This window comes from Stereum hirsutum (assembly GCF_000264905.1).
Source record: "Stereum hirsutum FP-91666 SS1 unplaced genomic scaffold STEHIscaffold_4, whole genome shotgun sequence".
Classification (NCBI taxonomy): domain Eukaryota; kingdom Fungi; phylum Basidiomycota; class Agaricomycetes; order Russulales; family Stereaceae; genus Stereum; species Stereum hirsutum.
In genome coordinates, this window is record NW_006763134.1 from 2,737,496 (window position 1) to 2,758,430 (window position 20,935).

The window sequence follows — 20,935 nt, forward strand, 5'->3', positions numbered from 1 at the left end:
CCAAAGTTGAACTATAGCGAGCGCCATATTGGGCTGGATTGTTTATCTTTGGTGCACCAAATCGGGCACTCCAAAGGCTGGCTTTCACTGCCGCCATATTGAGATCAAGATAAAATATATAGATCCTCCTTTGGAGGACTCTAAAGTTTAGTCCAAATATTATCATTCGCTCGGGTCCATTTTTTTTCATCAGCCTCCGACATGGGAAACTTTGAAGCGGAATCCAAAGGAAAACAATAGATTACACATCAAACTACGCTAAATCTGGTATTTGGACGACTGCATTTTCCCCTCTATGTATAAAATATTGATTTCACAATAGAAATGCCTTTAGCGTGCTCTAAATAGTGGTTCCCCCGCCGTGACAGACAACTGCGGCCACTAAAGTGCTGGTCAGCCTGGGAGAGTGAACTCTTAGTCAATCTATGAAACACACCAGCGGTACCTGCCACTAGAAAGGTCCCCAAAGTCATGATGCGTGGGCTATGATCCCATAACACCCACGCCCGCCAAAAGACGATGATATCACTCATAAGATACTGCATGACAAGCGTGTCAATAATCAGACTTTTCGGACAGTTTGACAAGAGCAACTCACGTTGATGATGGGAAGATAGTTTATCGTATAATTCAGAGCGGTCCAAAGTCGGTTCTCAGGCCAAATATAGGGATCTCCACGGTAGAACAGAACACGGAAACCGTCCACCGTTGCTTGATCCTCCGTATTAGTTACCAATACGAAGACCCATTGTAAGACGTAGTGTGCCGTAGAAACTGTAAACATCAGGCAAGTCGCAGACCACATGACCAGATTGGTTCTGACGAGTAGACTTCTTGACCTGAAGTACACAATGAGCAGGATACTATACGTACCCAGCGGGCACTCAGGACTATATACGCACCATAATATGTATGTAGAAACAGAAAATAACGCAATTGACAATGCTGAAGATACCGGACTACTAGTCAGCCTGTTATGGTGGCATCAGGACAAAGACGCACTGTATAGCCCAGTCTCGACGGATAAGACAACCATATTGATCAGGAGATCTGTGATCTGTGATTCGGCCCACAAATGTATGCTCTGTAGGGCTTCAGTGCAGTCTTGCGTAAAGTTAGCTGTGCAATTCATCGAGGAGGAAAGAGAGCTCGAGAGATACTTAGGAATGTCCGCAGAGCACAGAATAGTCGAGTAGCTGATAAATAGAAAGGACTCGTCAACGATCTTCTCAGGCCTTTACCGCAGGGGGTAACGGCGCAAGCCCAACCCGCTTGGGCGCCGCATGAGTTAAACAGGAATAGACATCGTTGATGAACTCTTCAATAAGACCCATCCGGTCTCCTCGATCATGCCACTCAAACCTAGTGAGAACCTAGAGATAAGAAATCGAAGGGAGTTGTGTCGTACTTTGCAATGATCATGTTTTTAGCTGATTGTGATGTAGAATGATGATGTTTTTTGTGCGCCCAAGGCTGCCCAAGGTCTTCATGATCCGCACTTCGTTTTCCGTCCTTCCCAGTGCGGATCTTCTCATTCGTCCCCATCATTCTCTCCGCATGCTACATATGTCTTCCTCCTTAATTTCTGTACATATACCCACCCAAACTCACCCCAGCATGCGATGGACATCGATCAGATTCAAGAGTATCAGCGACGGTATGGTACGTGTTCGGTAAGTAGCATGGTTAGCTTGCGACGTACTGCGCAAAACAAGGAAGCGTCATCACCACGCGAACAACCGCATCAAGTCGTTGGTGGCTTGTCGGGAATCAAGACGGAAGTGATCCCACGTTGTAGTATTCTGAGCGCGTTCGTGGCAGACACCTACGTTAGAGACCGTGAGCGGAAGAAAGTGAAGGGCGAGAAAACGTGCAGTCGGAAGGTTCAAGGTTGGAACAAACATACTGAGTATGCCTCCAAGTATACGCACGGCACTGCTTCTAGACTCTCTAGTACCACTTGACCAACAGTATTAGTCCAAATGAAACGGCGAGCCCTCCATTTGAGCATCCTCATGCGGGAACCCCAACATTTTTGATTTCTCACTGAAAGCGTGGAGGCCATGATCATTTCTTCGTATCGGTTGCATATGGAAGAGCCTACATCGACAGAGGCTATAAGTACATATCAAAATCCACCGTGTCCACACGACACGACTGGAAATCTTGACGGATAAGTTATGTCGAGCCTGGATTCGGACTCGCATGACCCATCGGGAACCTCGAAGATCGTGAACCCACAGATCAAGCGGTGCTCGCTCCAGTCCCTATAAATGTGAATGACAACATTGGGTACGGCTCAGAAAACATTGATCGTTTCAGAAGCGAAAGTCACTCACTCTTTCTGGCAATAATAACCACAATATTCCGTCGTTTTGCAAGCTTTACACCTGGTCTTTCTCCTCCTGCTGCACCCTCTTCGTGCGCACTGCTTATATACCGCGCACTGTTGGGACACTGTATCCCAGTAAAACCATGGTCGAATATGGATGGCCTCTACTGTGTCTGGAGCGGTTTCTAGAAGAATACTGCGTGGAAATGAGTTTGGAGGTAATGGTTTCTCTGCGCCGATATAGGCCATGTCTAAGAGCGCACGAAGGGACCGAGGGCGCGGCAGCTCCGGGCGTAGACATGCGTACAGCGATGGGTTATCTACAGCGGCTTGATTGATGATTGACAGTATTGTCTGGATGTAATCTAAACGTCAAGTCAATCCAAAAGTGTAGGCGCGAGGCATATTAGCTGAAGCATACATACTGAACGTGCCTGTTGAGGAGGTAGACCGTGCTAAAGCCTCATCAAGCGCGGCAAACATGCCGGCCTGGACCAGAAGTCGAATAAAAGAGATCAATTCTTCGGGAATCGATTCCTCTGTAGACGAAAGGGTGCACGATATGAGTTGTATTACCGCCTCGGGTAAATCAATCATCGAGGACGACGCTTCGACCCTGGAGCTTCCGTGCACGATCTCCCTAGCTGAAACAAGAGTCTGAAAGACGGACTTCCAAATGCCTTTCTTCTTCACAAAAAATCGCGCAAAGACGGGCTCGCCCCTCGACAAGCATTTTCTAGCTATGACGCTGTAGTCAAAAAGTATGCTGAGAGTCTGGATGGTGGTGCCGCAGAAATAAGGGTCCTCGTGAAGGTTCCGTAATAACCACTCGAGCTTTTCAATGAAGCGATGGAGGCCCCTACATCCGACTTGGATATCTCTGAATAATTTCTTCATCAGCAGAGCGTGGTTGAGAGTTTCGTCTGTATCATTGCCAACGTATACCGAACGGAGGAAGGTAGGCATGATTTGGAACTCGTCCGGCGTAGTGGAGTGCATCAAGTAGCGAAATATGAGGCGTGTGGTTAGGTCCTCATCTTTCTGCAGCATCTAAAATTGACTGGTTAGTGCACGATATTATTTGACAGGATATAGAGCAAGATAACGAACCGATACAAAGGATGTATCCATCGTGACCTCACACATTGTCTCTACAATAACATATACGGGTATTCGTTCAAACTTCATCTCCGAGAGGGGAACGTTAGTTTGACCAGGCTTATCCCATAGCTGTACGGTGTGTGGTTAGTATTGTACTCATATAATCACGGTGTTTGGTAGGAGTGGCGTCACTCACACGTTGCATCATGCTCTTCCAGTAGCGGCGAAGAGTGGAAACTACTATTGTGTTGGTCGAGCGTCGGTTGGACCCAAGTTCTTCACATATCTGTGCGATGTACCAGAGTGGATCATAGTGTGCCGAGTGGTACTATGAAAAGAGTCAAATTGAGGAGTGTACTAACGAGGAACTGGCGTACGCTCTCACCCGCATCGGTTCGCCGGGAGGAGTGGGAGCAAGACGGTACCCGAACGTGGAACGTACACCATTCACGCATTCGCATAACCTGCCGACAATATCAGCAACGACAAGGCCGTCCCATTGATCACGTCGGTCGGGGGTCACTATGGCGTTTTGTATGCCGAACCGAACATGTTCCATATCCTATCATGTTCGAGGTAGTGAGGTATATAGCCCCAACGCCGGGACGAGGTACGTACCATGATAGTGTCTCCCCATTTGTTCCTTTTCCCAACAGCGTTGGACGATAAATCAAAGATATCGACCACGCGTTGAGGGTTCTCTTTAAAGATTGTCGCCCATTTTAGATCGAGATCGTGCACGCCTGAGTTCAGAGTGGAACGAGCGGATCCTGACTCCATACGATTAGTGCTCGAGATATGCGTCGAGCACGATGTACGCCCTGCAGCGCTATAGTAACAAAGCAGGTCAATGCTCGTGTGGCGTGCCGCTCGCCTGTCGAGTCTCGCAACGGCATACCATGACTCGAGGGCGGCTAAGAGAGCGAGATGATGTGTAGAGTACTTACTTTGGTCTCAGTTTGGATGACTTCGTGAGTGCTTGTGCGGTATGTTCAGAGGTCGACGAACGATAACAAGAACGAAAAGTGTTCTCGGAAGGATCTGGCTGACCTTATATATATCCCCCTTCATCCGTTTGATCCTTTGTTCAGCGTTGCATACCGCCGCTTCAAGCTCGTTCCCTTGATCAACTCACGCTTGTTGTCCCCCGGAATAGGAAACAATAACTGAGAATAAATTAGCAATTTATGTGACAACTAGCCTGCCGACGAAAATGAGAAAATATGCTCGTGAAGATTAGATAGTGCAAGGAAGGTCGAAAAAATCGTCCGCGAATAAAAAGCTACCACTGAGCGGCGTTGAAAAAATGGCGACTAGGAATGATATCCACGAATCAAAAGAATCCTCCATCGTGACTGCGCACCAAAGCGAAAGTGCCCCAAGCGCCATCTTTCCATCTCGTTTCGATCCCACTCAAGCTCATTGCCACCCAAGTGCACCTGGACCGTCACGACTCCCACCCGTACCCCTCTTTCTCAATCTCCCACCACTTCCTGCCGCTTCGTTCCTTCTCCCATTCACATTCGCACCTCCATTTTGATTCCCGTTTCCGCCAGCACCCGTCAAAGCCCTCGTTAACGACATCGTCCCACCCGCCCAACCCTCCGCCACCTGCACCAAATCGTCCACCCTCGATCTCCAACCCCCGCCTTCTTCGGGCCCACAGCTAACGGCTCCATCGCGAGTCGGGTTCGATCTAGTGTTGGCGAAGTAGCTCGAGGGGTGCTGGTACGGAGACTGTGACAGTGGTGGTGGCGAAAACGTCAAAGAAGGAGAGCGTGGATGTGTCGGCGGTGCTGGCGGTAGCGGAAGAGATTGCGGTACAGCGTCGCTGTGTGGAACGGAGTAGGAAGCCCTTCTGCCGTGTCGAGTGTGGTATGGCGAATGATTTGCAGACGTGATCGGTCTTTGAAAGGTAATATCGCGAGAAAATAAGGGGGAGATGGAGGTAGGAGAGCCCCAAGGTGCGTGGAGGTAGAGCCCTGCGTAAGGCTGGGCGTGTTGTTCCCAGCACGTTCGACAAGGCCGACTCGGATCTGCGTTCTTGTATCCAGTGTTCTTGCCTGAGAAAGAGCAAACATGGGAAATGAATCCATGGATTAGCATCGACGAAAAGAGCCGATGGACGACGAGGGAACTGAGTCGTACGTAGAAACGGCAAAAAGGGTGAAGGGTTGAAGGTAGAGCGAAGTCGGCTCATGCTTAGACCAGAACCACCTCAGACGCGGATGAACAGTCGAAAATTGTTCATATGTCTATGAAGCCACCGGTATGATACTCGAATGTGCTACCGAATTCTCGGATGACCAGAACCGACCAGCATCGAAGTAACCCCCAGGAATCACCCAGACACCGACGAAGACTGCGAAACAGGCTCGTCTGCATCTCGTTCAACTTCGCTTTGACCGACTTCGCCACCCGAAATGGAAAGCACCACAAGACCTTAAAACGTTCCCGGAAATCGACAAGAAAAACAAAGGCGAAGAAGAAGAACTCACATTTCGCGCACTCAAACCCTCTCGGATATACCAGTATCATCCCCTGGTTCATCAATGGATGCCCCGGCACCGGCACGTTTGTCGGGCTCGCATCCGGTAGCTGTCTCCCATCTCTCCCATAACCAGCGCCACTCCCAGCTCCCGTACTCGAACCCGCTCCGCTCCCGGTCCCGTCACCGTTAACACCAGGCCCAGGACTGATTCGGCCACCGAAACTCCTCCGCCGCGCATGCCCACCGTTCAGACTCGGCCTCGGCATCAGATAGTCCGACCCGCTCATACTAGACTGTGGCGGATCGCCCGGTGGAGGCGCGTACGTGGATGCCCTCGAAGACTCAGAATCGACTCCAACAGAAAGCGAGCGCATACGCGAGTACAGATTTGACGCCACTCCTAAGCGATCTTGAATGGACGCAGGCTGTGGATTCGGCTGTGGATTCGGCTGTGGGTTCGGCTGTGGATTCGGCCCTCCTTGCGGCTGTGGATTTGGCTGTGGCTGAGGATTCGGTGAGGGACCACCTCGGTTTAGCCTCGAATCCACAAAATCCGCACCAGCGGAATAGAACGCCCTTGCGAAGTCGGAAACTGCAGGCCTACGACCTGAGCCAGACAAGGACTGGGGAGATACTTGAGGCGGTGGAGAATTTGGATATGTGGAAGCGAACGGGTCCGTTGGGCCCGTGGAAGGTATGGGGAATGAATAGTCGTTATCGCTGGCGTATGGAGCATATGGTTGATTGGGTACGGGCGGATAGGGCGATGGTGGCGGAGGCGGGGCGATGGATATTGAGGGAGCATGCATGAACGGCGGTGTTATAGGTCGAGGTGGAGGAGGAGGGCCTGGAGGAGGCGGATGTGGAGAAGCGTAGCCCGGTTGAGGTGGTGAGAGATGCTGTGGCGCATGAGAAGGAAGAAACGGTGAATGTGGAGGCTGCGGAGATGGGGGTGGTTGTGGCTGAGGTGGAGGCGGCGGCGAGGAATGGGGCCCAAATGAAGGCGATGAGGAAGGCTGTAGACCTATGTGTGGCCCAAACTGGTGTATCGTCGATAGAGGAGGTACAGCTAACGACGGAGAGTATGTAAGTGTATGAAGGGTCTGTGAAGGATTCAATTGCGAGGACGTGGAGAATGAGTTGGGCAGAGGTGGAGGTTGGATATGTGGGGATTGTTGTGGATGCGGGGAGTAGGATGCGTTCGAGGGAGGTGAGGGCATGGGTACAGGCATGGATACGCGTCCTGCAGTACCTGGTGGTTGGCTAATTGGATCGAGCTGGAGGGGAGGAACGACCGACGCGCCATACCCGGAATTCTGACGAACGGGAGGTGCGTGGTTGTAGGTGCTGTAGGATGACGGTGGACGAGGAGGAACGGGTGGACGAGGAGGAACGGGTGGTCGTTGGGCGCTCGAAGTGGCAGCGTTCACATTCGATGTCGAACCCGGACTCGTTATACTCGTCGCAGCGTTCGTGGAGCTCTCGGGGACTGGTTGAAAACCATCCGTACCCGAGTTTATACCTGCAGAGGCATAGAAGTCGAGGGCAAACTGGGATAGAGGTCGTCCCTCCGTCGATGACGAAGAACGAGCATGTATAGGACGCAGGGTCGAAGTAGGTGATTGTGGCGCGGAAGGCAACGACGGACTCGAAGGCGAGTGCCTTGGTGGAGAAGATGACGGTTGAATTTCGAGAACGGGGATATCATGGGAGGATGTCGAAGGCCGGAATGTCTGTGGTGATGAAGGCTGGTGATAGACTGTCGGAGAACTGGGTAGGTTGGACTCAACGGGGACTTGGCTGCCATTAGGCTCTCCTCCATCGTCAACGTCTACCGGAACCGTGCTTTCTCCGGCACTCTCATCTGCCACGAGCGTATACACTGGCGGTGGGATATCGTCCTGCTCCTCTTCTCCTCCTCTTTCGCCTACATTCCCGCTCCCAGTCCCAACCCCGTTCCCGTTCGCTGAATCTTGCACAAGTGGTAAAGACGATGCAGCGTGTACGACATTGGGCGAAGATAAAAGGATTGGAGAGTATGAGGGTGGTGAAGAGATCTCCGGTTGAGAGGACTGCGGAGATGACGAAGGGTTGGAGGAACGACGTGAAGGACTGGCATGCTCGACAGGTTCACGAACCGAGTTCCTCGTCGTTCGAAGCGAATTAGACGCCAGTGACATATTCGTAACTTAGCAGTCAACGCGGTGGTTGACGACGAAGAGGATAGCCAGAGCGATCAGGACGACGAGGAGAACGAGGAAGGACAAGATCAGCTGTGGCTTGACGTATTACGCCACACAGCGGCTCAAGTGACATTTGATGGGTGCCACAACAACGCAACGGTAAACATCGTGTCGCTCTTTCTCTCGACCACAACAGCTACCACTGCTCTGAATCGCTGTGCTCGTCCACTTACTATAGGACTAGTACTTTGCTGAACTTCATGGGATGTGTACATCTTGGGCGCTCTGCTTTGCTTCTTTTTCATGCTCTGCACGAGGAAAATATGATTGCATAGCGCGTACTGATGACTTTCTGTTCAAGACGTTCTGTTGATAAAACTGTATACGTCGTATTAATTATTTTGAGCCTCCCTACCTGGGTCACCTCTGATGCAGATACTTGATACCTTCCGTGACCGTGATATGAACGCGGTTCCCTATCATATTGAAGCAATATTCCGAACGCGAACTATGCAAATTCGGTCTGACTCTGCGCCCAATCACTGTCCTTGTGCTGTCTTCCGATGGAGGCCTATTTGTCTACGATTTCTCGTGAATAATTTGGCCCTCAGATAGGGCGAAGGCTCGCTAAGATACTGCCCGAGCCATATCGACGCGATTTGTAGCTTATATTGCCGCACGGCATCCGTCTACGCTGGTGCTAAACGTTTCGACGCTGATGTCGAAGGCAGACGAGTAAGCTAAGGACTGTGATCCTGTTATTTAACTCGGTGTCAATGTGGCGTCTGAACATGGGTCAGATTCGAGAATCTCATGCTTAGGATAGCGTCGCCGAAGAGCTCCAAAACGATGGGGCCATGTCTTGGCGGGGACGGAAGTCTTGACTCCCCGACTTCGTAAGTTGCTTTCCCCCTACTGTGTTCGTCTTGTCTTATAGTATATCTAACGCCGTTGCTGACCCATCTTCTGAATGGACGATACCAGGTTCGGGGCACCGCTCTCGAGACTCCCCAAATATCCCAAAGTCCAATTCCCTTGTTGTCGTGTTCATCGGCGCTGAGAGATGACCGCCGTCAGGATAGAAACACATTCGTTCCACGATAACGGATTGGAATACCGCGGCGCGATCAGTCTTTTTTTCTGGAACATCATTGCATCGATCTCAACGTGGATGGTTAGGTGCCGAAGTGGAATAGAGAGCGGGATACGTTTTGAAGACAAAACGCGGACTTCATGGTGCGTATCAGTTACTGTACTACTATTCCGCCTTTAAAATTTCGGTCTCACTCTCCCTTTCTGTCTCCACCTCGACTCCCTCCATCACTTCCCGGATATCATAGGCCCCCGTTTTGTCTTATCCGGGATCTATTTCGCAATCGTCAAACACTCCCATTGTGTCACATCCAATTTTTATCTCACAAATGATTTTTTTGCCACATTCATAGTCATCCCGGCGAAGGCTCCCATTACTTCGCGAGTTGGTGTTCTCTTCATGACGTGATCCAAAAACTACCAAGCGCAGGAATACTTCACACCCTCCTTCTGAACGGTTGTATCTTGCTCTAACCGTTCGTCACCACCCCCTTTAGTCGATCATTTGCATATGTATGGAAAGTTCGTAAGACCAGGCGACGTCAAATGAGACAGTCAAGACCGACGCTCAACTTCCGATGTTACATTGTGTGATAATTGTTCTATACGGAAGAACGTATCCAACATATCTTGCAATCCTCGCGTCTCATTCCTCATGCCTCACACCTCACTGCTCATCTTCTCCTGAAGGTCCTTCATCTCCAACAACTCACCCCTAGGTTCGTCAATCGAAGATCCAGTATCACGGTGAGTCGTGACGTTATGCCGGATTTCGATGACTGTGGGACGATGCTGCTCTATGTCTCGATGGTCGTGTCGCAAACCCGGGTGGACGTTTGCGAGGCCTAGTACGGGGCGCGAGACCGTGCTGCGAAGATTCTGTCGAACGTTCAGCATGGCGAGGAGAGAATTGCATTCCACTACGATATGAGTATGTGAGTAAAGCCACGACTCCCGACAGTAAGTCCTAGCTCACATTGTGCGATGAAGAAGTCCATGGCTAACGTCCAAGTGGCCTTTGGAAAAACTATGATCTTGAATTCATGTACTAGATCAGATTCTCGCCTCACATCAAAGTGAGACAGGACTGACTCCGACAAGCTCAACGAGCACTACCACGCTGTGAGGTAGATGAATATCCGATACGATGTGTTCGCATAAAGAGATGCGTACGTGATTAATATGAATCTTTCGACAGCGTAAGTAATGAGTTTGTCAATGAAGGTATTCGTCCTAAGTTGTCGATGCATCTTGGAGTTGAGTAATATTCAACAGAGGACGAGGGGATGAAAATACCTTGAAAAGGCAGTCTTGTTCGTGTGCAGCAACACGGAAAGTCCGACCATGATAGCGCCATTACTCGTGACCCATAACGCTAACTTCGAAACGAATGCCTGTCGCTGAATGGCTATGTCAGAATGCAGACAATGAAAGCGATATAAGTGCCTAAGACGGTATCGTTATGCTCACTGTACCGTCACCAAGTTCGGAAAGATTCCATCTTTGCATTCTGAAATGTATGATTAGCTGGAGAAGGTGACGTTGGACAAGTAAAGCAACGTGCATAAGAACTGCCGTTTCTGCTCTCCGGATAAGGATATGAAAAACAAGGCAAGGTCGCACTCATCTCACTCACGTATGGCGAATGCTATCGAGAACAATATGCGGGTTACGGTGAAGCCATATATCTATGATATTGCGCAGAGACGTACCAGTTCTCGTAACGATCAGCAGAACCTGGAAAATCAAATTATAATGTCACCGTGTCAGGGTACAGTGATGCCTGGCAGGGACAGTTCTCACAATGAAGGCCGTCACTTTACGCTTCCAATGCGTCTTGCAAACTGATTTGTAACCAAGGAAATTCAACGGCTGATCACGACGTGCATGAAATGGAGGTCCTACCTCGAAATATCATATATGCAAGGTAGCTATTCCCAGTCGTTTGGTTAAATATTGTCTGTGAGGAATTTGGGCCTACCTTTGCACTACTAGCGTCGTCACGTCCTACTAGCCTGTCAGAACAAGCCATAACCCCCGTCACTTCGAAGCAACTCACGGTCAAAGTAACAGAGACCTATCAAGGTAAGTAAGCTACAGAGATAACACCTTGGTCAAATAGAGCCGCTCACGTAAAGAGACCTACGAAATGGTAAAGGATTATTGGTGTTTCAATGAGGTATCACTTCGGCAAAAGACAATTCTCACCAGACTCCGTGATTTATTGCGATGATATTTCCATAGTGAATCACCTAAACCAAGAGGCAGATCCTCAATATTGAGTTGCCGCACAGTACTTATGCTGTATCCCACTAACTATTACGATGTATAGAGAATGGCTGACTGTAGGAATTTCAGAGACTCAGTATAATCGATATGCCGAAGAGAGGAAATGTACCAAGTATCATGTGCAAGATATCCAGAGCCCTATTGAGTCTGTTAGCTGGTATCGAGTCTATCGACATGGAATTTCAGACGCAGAGGACAGACCACAGAGAGTAAACCTGCCGAGAACTAGATCATGTTATGTGCAAGATACATTCGGGACGTGAGCACAATACCATGAGTTTCACTACTACATGATCTTCGAAAGCTGATCTGTAATAAATGTATGTCTAGCATGCAACAATAACGATCAGATAGTATACGAAGGACTAGGCATGAAGCCGATGAAAAATACTGACTTGAAGCGTAGTTATACCTGACAAAGCGAACATGGCCGCTGCGCACAAGAGTCCCGGTCCTATGGATGTTGATATATCGTAGTAAGTACGCCACAGATATCATCACGCTGCCATAACAAGTTAGGGACTTACCCAGCACGGCCTTCACCAATGGAAGAACGATAGCTAGCCATTCTGGCGGTGGCATTGGCAGTTCAGTGGTAGACATTAAGCTGATCTGATAGTTGGTTAGATGGGGAGTGCAGCTGGTCTCTGGTGATGCTCAGCCTTGTGCTTTTATGTGGGATGGCTCCAGCGCCATGATGAAGAGACTGATGTGATTCGCCTTGAAAGATAGCATGGAATATCTTTTCACCCTCGCTGCATCCATCAGTTTCATCGGACTGGATCTATCTGTTCAATAATATATGCTGCGTCTATCTAAAAAGAGGAGCCGATACAGCGGGATAAGTTAATGATCGGGAAGACGCATATATACATCTAGATCACAGGAAAGATTTCACTATGATACATCTAACATGAGACCTTGTCATATTCTTGGTCAACTCATGTATTCGGCTGTATATCAACTTCGTGGTCGGTTAATTTTAGGAATTGACACGGGGGACGACTTCTCATGGTTAAAGCATTCTTCAACACCCTCATGAGTCATGAAGTAACATGTCAAGGCCAAGACCCACTCAAGGCACTACCGTATTGATGAGGAAAATAATCTTATGAATACTTCTATGAGCGTATCACGCCTCCTTTTTTTCACCTACCTTAGTAGGCGGACCTTTTGCTGTCAATTTGCTGTTCGCGGGCAGATATCAGTAAGCGAGTTGAGCCGTTTCGTCACAGATCTTTGTGTCAACAGACTTCCCGGAGACACGGGACGCACGAATCACTGTGGATCAGATCATAATTTATATCCCGTTCTTACTCCATCCACTCACTCCACCTTGCGGTGTCGATATTCTTCTGTCCCTATCTGTTGAGGCAGTGTATGCCCAAGTGATGCTACTGCCGGAGGGAGCACTGTGGCGAGGTGTGTGTACTTTGACAACAAAGTGTATTGTACCATAAGAGAGACAGTCGGTGAGCAAGAGGAGACTACGCCAGGAAAGAGTATCAGCATACAGATTGCTCGAGATAGTATTGAATCAAGAGCGCAGAGTCTGACGAACTGAGATAGATAACAAGGAGAGATCAACGTACGCGTAAGATGCGATCGCTATAGGCAACAGATTCCGGCGAGAACAAGGATGGGAGACGAGTAAGAGTAGGCATTGATCCTGGAGGCTTTGGCCTTCAAGACATAGTAGAAACATACTAGAGATCGAATGAGTCAGTACAGGTCACCATATGAGTGGTACAAGTGACGGTTTGTACACCAAACGCACAGCCTTTGACGCCATATCTGCCAGACTTTCAGCCCCTCTCTTGAAGAACCCGACAAGCCGTTCCACATCTTGTCAATTCCTTTCCTACAAATGGCAATGACGCTGGGGCCACGGAGAACGAAGGATCAGGGCCAGCCTGTTATAAGTGGTTTACATCTTCATCCTCGTCTTCGAAGCTTGGGAGTTCGTGTAGATTGCTTCTAGATTCAGACTCGAAGAAACCAACGACGTTCTTGGGTTGTCTCCGTTGTCGCCCGCTGTGATGACGAGTTCAACTAGTGGTATATGATTGTCCGGCGCAGACAATATCATATTACTGCGATGTTCCGCCGTAAACAGAGAATCGTCAATATAAAGATGAGAGAAGTAACGATGGAAATTGAAAGACATACGTGCAAGGTCAAGATGTTTACCGCTTTTCGTTGTATTACCTACCGTACCCTTCCACAAGCGACCCACTGAAGCCCATGCGGGAACAGCGACTCATCCGACCGTTTCCCCGGAGGACCCGATCGTTTATATCGTCCGTCACAGTCGTACGGTTCCAACAACGTAGCGCTCTATCGTCCGAAGACGAACACGTCCCAGAAGATATGGGATGCTGGACAATGCAATACAATTGATACAATGCTGGCCACCGTAAATCGTAATAGTTACAGCAAGCTCGGTTTGATAGGGCGCGAAGAAGATGTCGCGTCGTTGATTGGAGGTCATATGGATATCTGTGTGGCGTACACGACACAGGAGCGGTGAAAAAGAGGACGTGATGAAGGCATGTAGGGTATAGAATTCAAGGGGACGTGAGAGGCCGTACGATTATTTTTACGAGTGCGGTCCGTATGGCGGTGCTCCGTCATCCATTTTAGAGTATCCCCGGTCATTCTCATGTTGCCTATCCACGACACGCACTCACGCATCCCTGATCCTCAACAGCCAGTCATCGACACCATCTCACCTTCGTCCACCACCGCCCAACCACCGCCCAGCCACCGTCCCACGCCATCCTTCCCCTCTCACCCTGCCATCACTAGTCGTACCACTCAGAGTCCGAAGCCTGCATTTTCTCCCCAATTTTTTCCGAGTACGCGTTCATTGAGATCCATCGAGAGCGCGGCGCATTTCTTCAGGAAACGACATCGGAGCATTTTAGGTGTGTGTTGCAGTAGAGCCTCCAGTTCGGGCGAATGGAGGGAGCGGATTGCGTGGTGGGATTGACCGAGGTCTGATGTAATCGAGTGGATTGCAATGTGCGATATTCGATTGTAAAAGTCTAAAACATTTTAGCTGTGCAAGAAGGGTGAGATAAGGATGGGGACGGAATAAACTCACCATAACAACACGCCCATATCTCCACACATCCATCTCCATACCTTTTCGCCTTCGAACCACCTTCTCGTCCTGCCTCACACCCCAGGCCGTGAATCTTCGACAGTACGACGATATCACGTCGTTACATCGCTACCCTCATCCTTTTCCGCAAACGTCTAACGGGTCATCTCGTTCGTCTCCTCGAGGCTATCCTCGTGCACAAGAACTGTTCGCCTTGCCTCCCTCATGAATTCCGTCAAACATCCCCTCCATTTGTCACATTGGTCACTGAAATGACGACTCCTTGCGTTATTCCTTCCCTAGTTGACCTCACTCCCGTCTCTCCCATCTCTCTCACCATCCTAGCTTACGCATTCGACCAGAACTTTTAAACACAATCCACTCTCACATCCTCCACCTTTCTTGCCTCGCCGCCGCGCACTTCTCTTCGCTTCTCTAAGTTCTCTAGCTCGGTATTCCTCAGTGCCACAAAACTCGGGGCCAGAGACTGTAAGCTCTTCTGCACGTTCGGAAGGACCAGAGTCGCAGTGTTCGAATCACAGCAGTGGAGGTGATGGGGGATGGACGGTGGAGTCAATAATCAGGGAACGGCTAGTCTTTCAGGTCGTCGACTTACGAGTGGGTTCCCTAGCAAACGAGATGAGTTGTCAGCGCAGGACACCACGATGCGAGTATAACAGCATAATGGACAGGAAAACGAATGGACAAGGACAAAGGAGAATGGTCGGATCGGTCGTATCGACCTTCCGGTAGCTCGAGGGCCATTGCATTTCCTCCCTATACACATTCCGTCGGAAGTACCCAGGAGATTGCCGCGAGCGGGGAACAATGCATCCTACATAGTGATGCATGTATCGATTACTCGACTGGTCCAGTAAAAGGCGAAATGGATATATCATATATGGGGTGTGGAGGCCTACGATCACATTGTGAGAGCACAGACGCACAGACAGGAAGCGAGAAGCAGGTCTCGTCGCGGCCACGTAGGACCCGTCGCATCCGCAACGCAGGGTATCTCTTCATACATACTTGATTGCACCGAAAGGAAAGCAGCCAACGAAAGCAGGAGGAAGAGTAAAGTAAGCGAAACACGACTGACCATGCATTTTGAGGCTAACATCAGCGTAGCCCGATGTCTGCCTATTACCCGACGTCGTTCTAAGTTACACGATCCCTAATTCGTCGCCACACTAACACTCTAATTTGATCCTTCGGTGTCGCACACTGCGTGCAAGAGGTGGAGGGAGGCTATTACGATTGGGGGAGATGCATCACGTTTGAGTTAGAGTATGGTTGGACGAGATAGAGCGGTGGTGAGGCTGAGGGCCCAAAGGGGAGTCGCGACTGCGGAATCGACGAAGCAAGAGGAGCAGACAGAGAAAGCGTGATGCATCGCACCGGGTACGGTTATAGGAGGCGCGGAGAGTGTGGTAGCTGCTTGAAACTGACGCTGAAGAGAAGTACTGATATATTAGGAGGGGCGATGTCGACAGTGAAGAGCATCGGGTCGGGAAAGAAGAAAAACAAGCACACACCAAGCGCCGAAAAAGAGTAGGATCATTAATAATACGACCTATTGACTGAGATGAGTCCACGATCTCAACGATTGAGCAGCGGGTGGTGGGATGTCCAGGAGAAAGAAACAGAGTAGATCTTGCAAGTTCGAGGCAAGGAGAGGTTCTAATTCGGGGTCGACGGCGGGAGATTTTTGGTGCCACATCTAGAGATAAGATTAGATGGTCGAGTGATAACTTTACATTGAACATCGACGTCTCCCAGCCTCTCCCAGCCCTTGCCATCCCTCAACCACTTCACCGACCTTAACATCCTGCTAATCACGGCCAATATCTCCATATTATCACGGTAGCCTACTGAGCACGAAATGCGAACGCACTCACAACGGAAGTGAATGACGACGCGTCCATCCGGCCGGGGAGGTGCGCTACCTCACGCACCTGCTCAGAGCCATGAAAGAGCAAACCGTCCATCTCGCTCGAAGCGTTAGAGTCCATGGCAATACTCTGGGAGCTCGAGGATTTGAGAGTAGTAGCCGTGTAAAATGGGCTTGATACATACTCGTTGCCGTTCAAGGTCCGTCTCGTGACACTTTGTCTCTCCTCTTCAGAGCTGACGCTGCACAACGGTGAATAGTTTACGGTGGGGGGAAGTGTGCTCCTCAGGATCAGTATCCCTCAGTTTCGTGAAAGTATCACCTCCATCGCGATGGTCAACACTGTGCATTCCCTTCTCCATAAGCTCCACCTTCGCCCGCTCTCCCTGTCTCTCTGCAACATCCACACCCACGACCCCACACCCACACCCACATATCCGTCCCATCGTACCTATAGGATCCCCGCAGTTTTTCTACGACTAGTTTGCACTCCTCGATAGGTTGCTAGTGCATAGCTAGGAGTCGCGTTTTTAGGAAACATCTGGGATAGTTTGAGGTTTAGGCGGGCGTTTTTGAGATATTAGTGAGGAGGGTAGAGGCAGTCTACGCCGAGGTTGAAGGGATGGTAAAGAGGTGCAGGAGTGGAGGAGGGGCGGAGGAGCTCGTAGGAGACCTGACATTGGTCGTTGGGAGGTGGGATTCTCCTCCAGGATTGTGTTGCGTGCGTACTGAACTTGACACGACTTTGGCTCATGTAGGACCTGTTGGTGAAGCAGCAGGAAATGATCGGAACGAGACTCGATTATTCTCGGTAGTAGCAGCGCGCGACGAGGATGTTCAACAATCCGGGAGACTCGCTCGTCCTCCGGACCGATTTCCTACACATGGTCGAACGCGTCGATGTCGACATCGACTTTCTCAAGGCCCACGTACGTTCTTCTCCTTCTCACTCTCTTCCTTGCCCGGGATTCGTTCTGATTACTGACTCCGTCTGAATGTAGCGCCACTCTCTCGAAGCAAAGCTCAACTTCCTTCGCTTCGAACCGTGTATGATTCGCGCGATGCCGTTCGTCAAGATGCTTTTCGTCGCGTCTCTATGTGCACTCATGCTGCTTCTCACACGGCCATCATCTGAAAAGGTATGCTCTTTCCATCAAGCCCATAGTATCTTCGCAACACTTTCTATGCCACACTACCCCCCGTCCACTCCCTTGGATCCCCTCCCAGTTTATTTTAGCGCTGACTAATAACATCCATTCATCATCGTAACACAGGGAGTCTAGTCGATAGCAACACAACATCTCCATACTCGCTTCCAGTCCATCTCCCATCCAATGGCTCCGGTCGTCTCCTCTCCGAGCTTGAGCGTCGAGCAGCATCGCATCTCAACCAATTCGTTGCCTTGTCGCAGGTACGTACGCCTCCTTCCTCCACACTCTACGTTATCATTTTATCTGCGAATTTGTTGTCCACTTTCTTCGTGCCATTAAGACGTCAGACGTGGGCGCCACATTCCTCCTTGCTGGAGTTCGTACTTTTCGACATAAATGCTGATGCGAATTCATGGTTTCTTGATCTAGGAGTGTCACACGGCGTATTTTGCGGCGAGGAAAGTGATCGTGGTGAGAAAGTTGGAGGTGCAGTTGAGGTCCTCGAGGTGGTGCGCCCTCTCTTCGTCCTTCTTCGCCGTCCGTCCTATTCCCTATGTCGAAAATTCGAGACCATTTCAGCCGTGTTGGATGAGAAAGTGGCTGACAGTGTTACTTTCGAAGCATATACACTCCCCGTTCCACTTTGAACGACTATCGGGAACGTCAATAACTGCAGTCACGAATGCGTACCTTGTCGACGAACGGACGCACGGACGAATAGGAGGACGTTGAATGGATGGCCTGGCCTGAATGTATATGGGTGTGGGAACAGACGAGGGCGGCATGGAGTTGTCTGAAGTAGTTCTTCACGGAGAACTGGGATCCCCATCGGTCTCTTCTCGATTTCGGGAAAGAGGAACTCTGGTTCGTCTCTTCCACGAGGCATTGATCTCGTTCCGTCCCGCCTTTTCCCTGTAATGAAGCAATTCGTGCTTCTACGATCGTTTCGTTGGTCGCTGAAAGGATCCATCTCCGTCTATCAGTGCTTCCTACCACACTTACCCCCTTCCTCCCTCCCTCCTTCGTCATTCTTGACAAACTATCTAGATACCACCCCGCCATTTCGCCCCTATCACGGACACCCGAACTCTACGAACCCATTCTACCCGCGGGCTCGGCCCGTGCGCCCAACCAATCATACGACCAACGTCCTCAACTGATGCATCGAAACACACGCAATCAACCTACCAATCGACGCACTTAATCGACAAACTGTCCACCTTCCCACCGAAAAACAACTCGCACACGCAAGCATACACACAATCACCAAACGAAGCAACCAGAACGCTTACCTCCAAACCCCTCGCGGCTATCACTACGACGAGCTACGTCCTCGTATCCTACACGAACAAAGACTCCGCGTGCTCTGTGAGGTATGCACCGTCTGCACTTGATGGACCATCGCTGCTGTGGAGGACGAGGGATCCGGACTCCCACAGCATCCGGCTCAGGTTCCGATGATTCGTTAGATCTCCTTTCGGGGTGTCCGAGGAATGAGAATTCAAGAGTGCGGGGAGGTATGATAGACAGGATGAGGGCGAAGGGAGATAACGACGGGAGCGAGAAGGGATTGGGCGATGATGCCGCAGGATGCACAGTCGAGATTGTTGTTCAAGGCGTAGAGCGTGCTGTGGAGTGTGCTTTGGTAGTTCGTTCCCTGTTCTCGGACGGAGGATATTGATTGGCCGGACGGTGGGCGAGAGCGAGAAGTGAGCAACAAAGTTAGTCTTTTCTTTTTTGCGTATGTCCACGTCCATGTCCACATCCGGGGACTGATTTTATTCAATTCGTCCTGCCCTGTTTCGTTCCATGGCCTTAGGCCCGAACGAAACGAACCTCACCGTGAAAGGCAAAGAGGCGGACGCGATAGATCTGGGTGTAAGCCAGAACTTCCAGCTTTCGGAAGCGACGAGGGGGGATGTATACTTCACATCCGACGGCGAAGAAGACGGTGTGGTTTGGGCTCAGTTGTCTGACTTCGTGCAGGTGTGTTTCTTCAACTGTCTGTCAATCCGTTTCCTTTTCATGGATTCTTGTGTCGATGCGTGCGGATCATGAGGCTGAGCTGACACTTTTTCCTGTTGTATGTTGGGGTGTGCGGATATGTTAGCCAGCGACCTGCTCTAACTTCGCACAGGCTGCCCTCAATCTCGGTCGTTTATCGCTAATCACCGCGTCCGAACTCATCAAATCACAAGCAGTTATCGTTACCTTTGCACTTACATCCGTACTAGAAATCAAATCCTAGATCTCTCCGTCGAAATCACACGCAAGATGGCAATCACAATACCCAACTAACTCCTCGCCACCACCGCCACCTCCACGCCCCCTACAAGTTCCTCCTCAAACCAAACCAAAACTTCCCTCACAGGCACAGGGTCGGGAGTAGATATAGCAGATGGACGGGCACGAATGAGCCTAGGAGAAGAGCTCGACATGGTGTGGTTTCTTGTGAGACCTTTCCTGATATTGAGGGAAAGATAGTGAGACGGTTTGAAGAGCTCATGACGAGGTCGGATGCAGACAGTGTCACGACGGTTGCGGGGGTGAAAGGTGTTGCTGATATGTCTTAATTTGGATGGAGGAAGACAAATGGTTTTGTAGGGGGAGCGAGGTTATTGTACTTGTAGGTAGAGAGGTAGGAGTGTTAATTGGAGGAAATCCAGCGGGAGTCATGACATATTACGAGTACAAATCAAGAATGAGTGCCACAAATTGCCGAAAGGGTTTACTGATGTATACACCGTAACTCTTGTGTCGCCATTCAACATAGTGTGGAACCCGAAAAGAGGAAACAGACACACACACCAGCGTAAAGAGAGACAGCAAGTCGCCAAGGGAAGAGCGCAAATGACTTGAAAATGTCACGTGGAGACTGATATAACCGTGGGAAAATAGGGCAGAAAATCGATTTTTTTCGGGTATTTTATGTGTATTTTTGAGTCGGACGTGGAGAGTGGAATGAAGGCGTAAGATAAATGATGGAGCGAGGGTCGAAGGTTGGTTTTGAGCGTGTTGATGTGAAAAATATGACAGAGACGGTTGTGAGCGGTTTGGATAAGGTTGAGTGGGCGTGACGGGAGGGTGGGAAGGATGTGTTTGACGTGTTGGTGGAATAGGGTGTGTTCGTGATGTTTTCGAGGTGTGGGAAGGTTGTGAAGACGAAATTTGAGCGTCGGAGATGGATAAGTGGAGAGAGACGTATGTGAGACGTAAGAAATTGGGTAGAGTCAACGTGAGCGGAAATACGAGCGTGTGGGGTAGGTCGTGGTGTGTGTGTCGACATGGACGAGACGTGG

The 20,935-nt window shown here is 50.0% G+C and overlaps 6 protein-coding genes across 6 annotated transcripts; 2 read left to right on the forward strand and 4 right to left on the reverse strand.

The window, feature by feature from the left end:
* Window positions 1–2,704: 2,704 nt before the first annotated feature.
* STEHIDRAFT_155094 (uncharacterized protein) lies at window positions 2,705–4,213 on the reverse strand (the record flags this gene model as incomplete). The annotated part of the gene is made up of 5 exons (XM_007302192.1): window positions 2,705–3,382; window positions 3,443–3,562; window positions 3,630–3,761; window positions 3,819–3,995; window positions 4,052–4,213. The coding sequence occupies 5 exons, from the start codon at window positions 4,211–4,213 to the stop codon at window positions 2,705–2,707; spliced, it is 1,269 nt and encodes a 422-aa protein (XP_007302254.1).
* A 390-nt stretch (window positions 4,214–4,603) lies between these two features.
* STEHIDRAFT_167205 (uncharacterized protein) lies at window positions 4,604–8,104 on the reverse strand (the record flags this gene model as incomplete). Its single annotated transcript, XM_007302193.1, has 2 exons — window positions 4,604–5,496; window positions 5,932–8,104. 2 exons carry the CDS (start codon window positions 8,102–8,104, stop codon window positions 4,853–4,855), a joined length of 2,817 nt encoding a protein of 938 aa, XP_007302255.1. The 3' UTR covers window positions 4,604–4,852.
* Window positions 8,105–9,616: 1,512 nt separating this feature from the next.
* STEHIDRAFT_109617 (uncharacterized protein) lies at window positions 9,617–12,091 on the reverse strand (the record flags this gene model as incomplete). The annotated part of the gene is made up of 15 exons (XM_007302194.1): window positions 9,617–9,690; window positions 9,913–10,119; window positions 10,176–10,215; window positions 10,292–10,319; window positions 10,373–10,432; window positions 10,496–10,599; window positions 10,670–10,709; window positions 10,836–10,887; window positions 10,912–10,936; window positions 11,003–11,100; window positions 11,259–11,276; window positions 11,332–11,341; window positions 11,408–11,515; window positions 11,884–11,942; window positions 12,016–12,091. The coding sequence occupies 15 exons, from the start codon at window positions 12,089–12,091 to the stop codon at window positions 9,617–9,619; spliced, it is 999 nt and encodes a 332-aa protein (XP_007302256.1).
* A 5,227-nt stretch (window positions 12,092–17,318) lies between these two features.
* STEHIDRAFT_155097 (uncharacterized protein) lies at window positions 17,319–17,768 on the forward strand (the record flags this gene model as incomplete). The annotated part of the gene is made up of 3 exons (XM_007302195.1): window positions 17,319–17,414; window positions 17,487–17,624; window positions 17,760–17,768. 3 exons carry the CDS (start codon window positions 17,319–17,321, stop codon window positions 17,766–17,768), a joined length of 243 nt encoding a protein of 80 aa, XP_007302257.1.
* A 302-nt stretch (window positions 17,769–18,070) lies between these two features.
* Window positions 18,071–18,522, reverse strand: STEHIDRAFT_155098 (uncharacterized protein; the record flags this gene model as incomplete). The annotated part of the gene is made up of 3 exons (XM_007302196.1): window positions 18,071–18,187; window positions 18,265–18,287; window positions 18,348–18,522. 3 exons carry the CDS (start codon window positions 18,520–18,522, stop codon window positions 18,071–18,073), a joined length of 315 nt encoding a protein of 104 aa, XP_007302258.1.
* A 923-nt stretch (window positions 18,523–19,445) lies between these two features.
* On the forward strand, window positions 19,446–19,884 carry STEHIDRAFT_155099 (uncharacterized protein; the record flags this gene model as incomplete). Its single annotated transcript, XM_007302197.1, has 2 exons — window positions 19,446–19,622; window positions 19,747–19,884. 2 exons carry the CDS (start codon window positions 19,446–19,448, stop codon window positions 19,882–19,884), a joined length of 315 nt encoding a protein of 104 aa, XP_007302259.1.
* Between the last annotated feature and the right edge of the window lie 1,051 nt (window positions 19,885–20,935).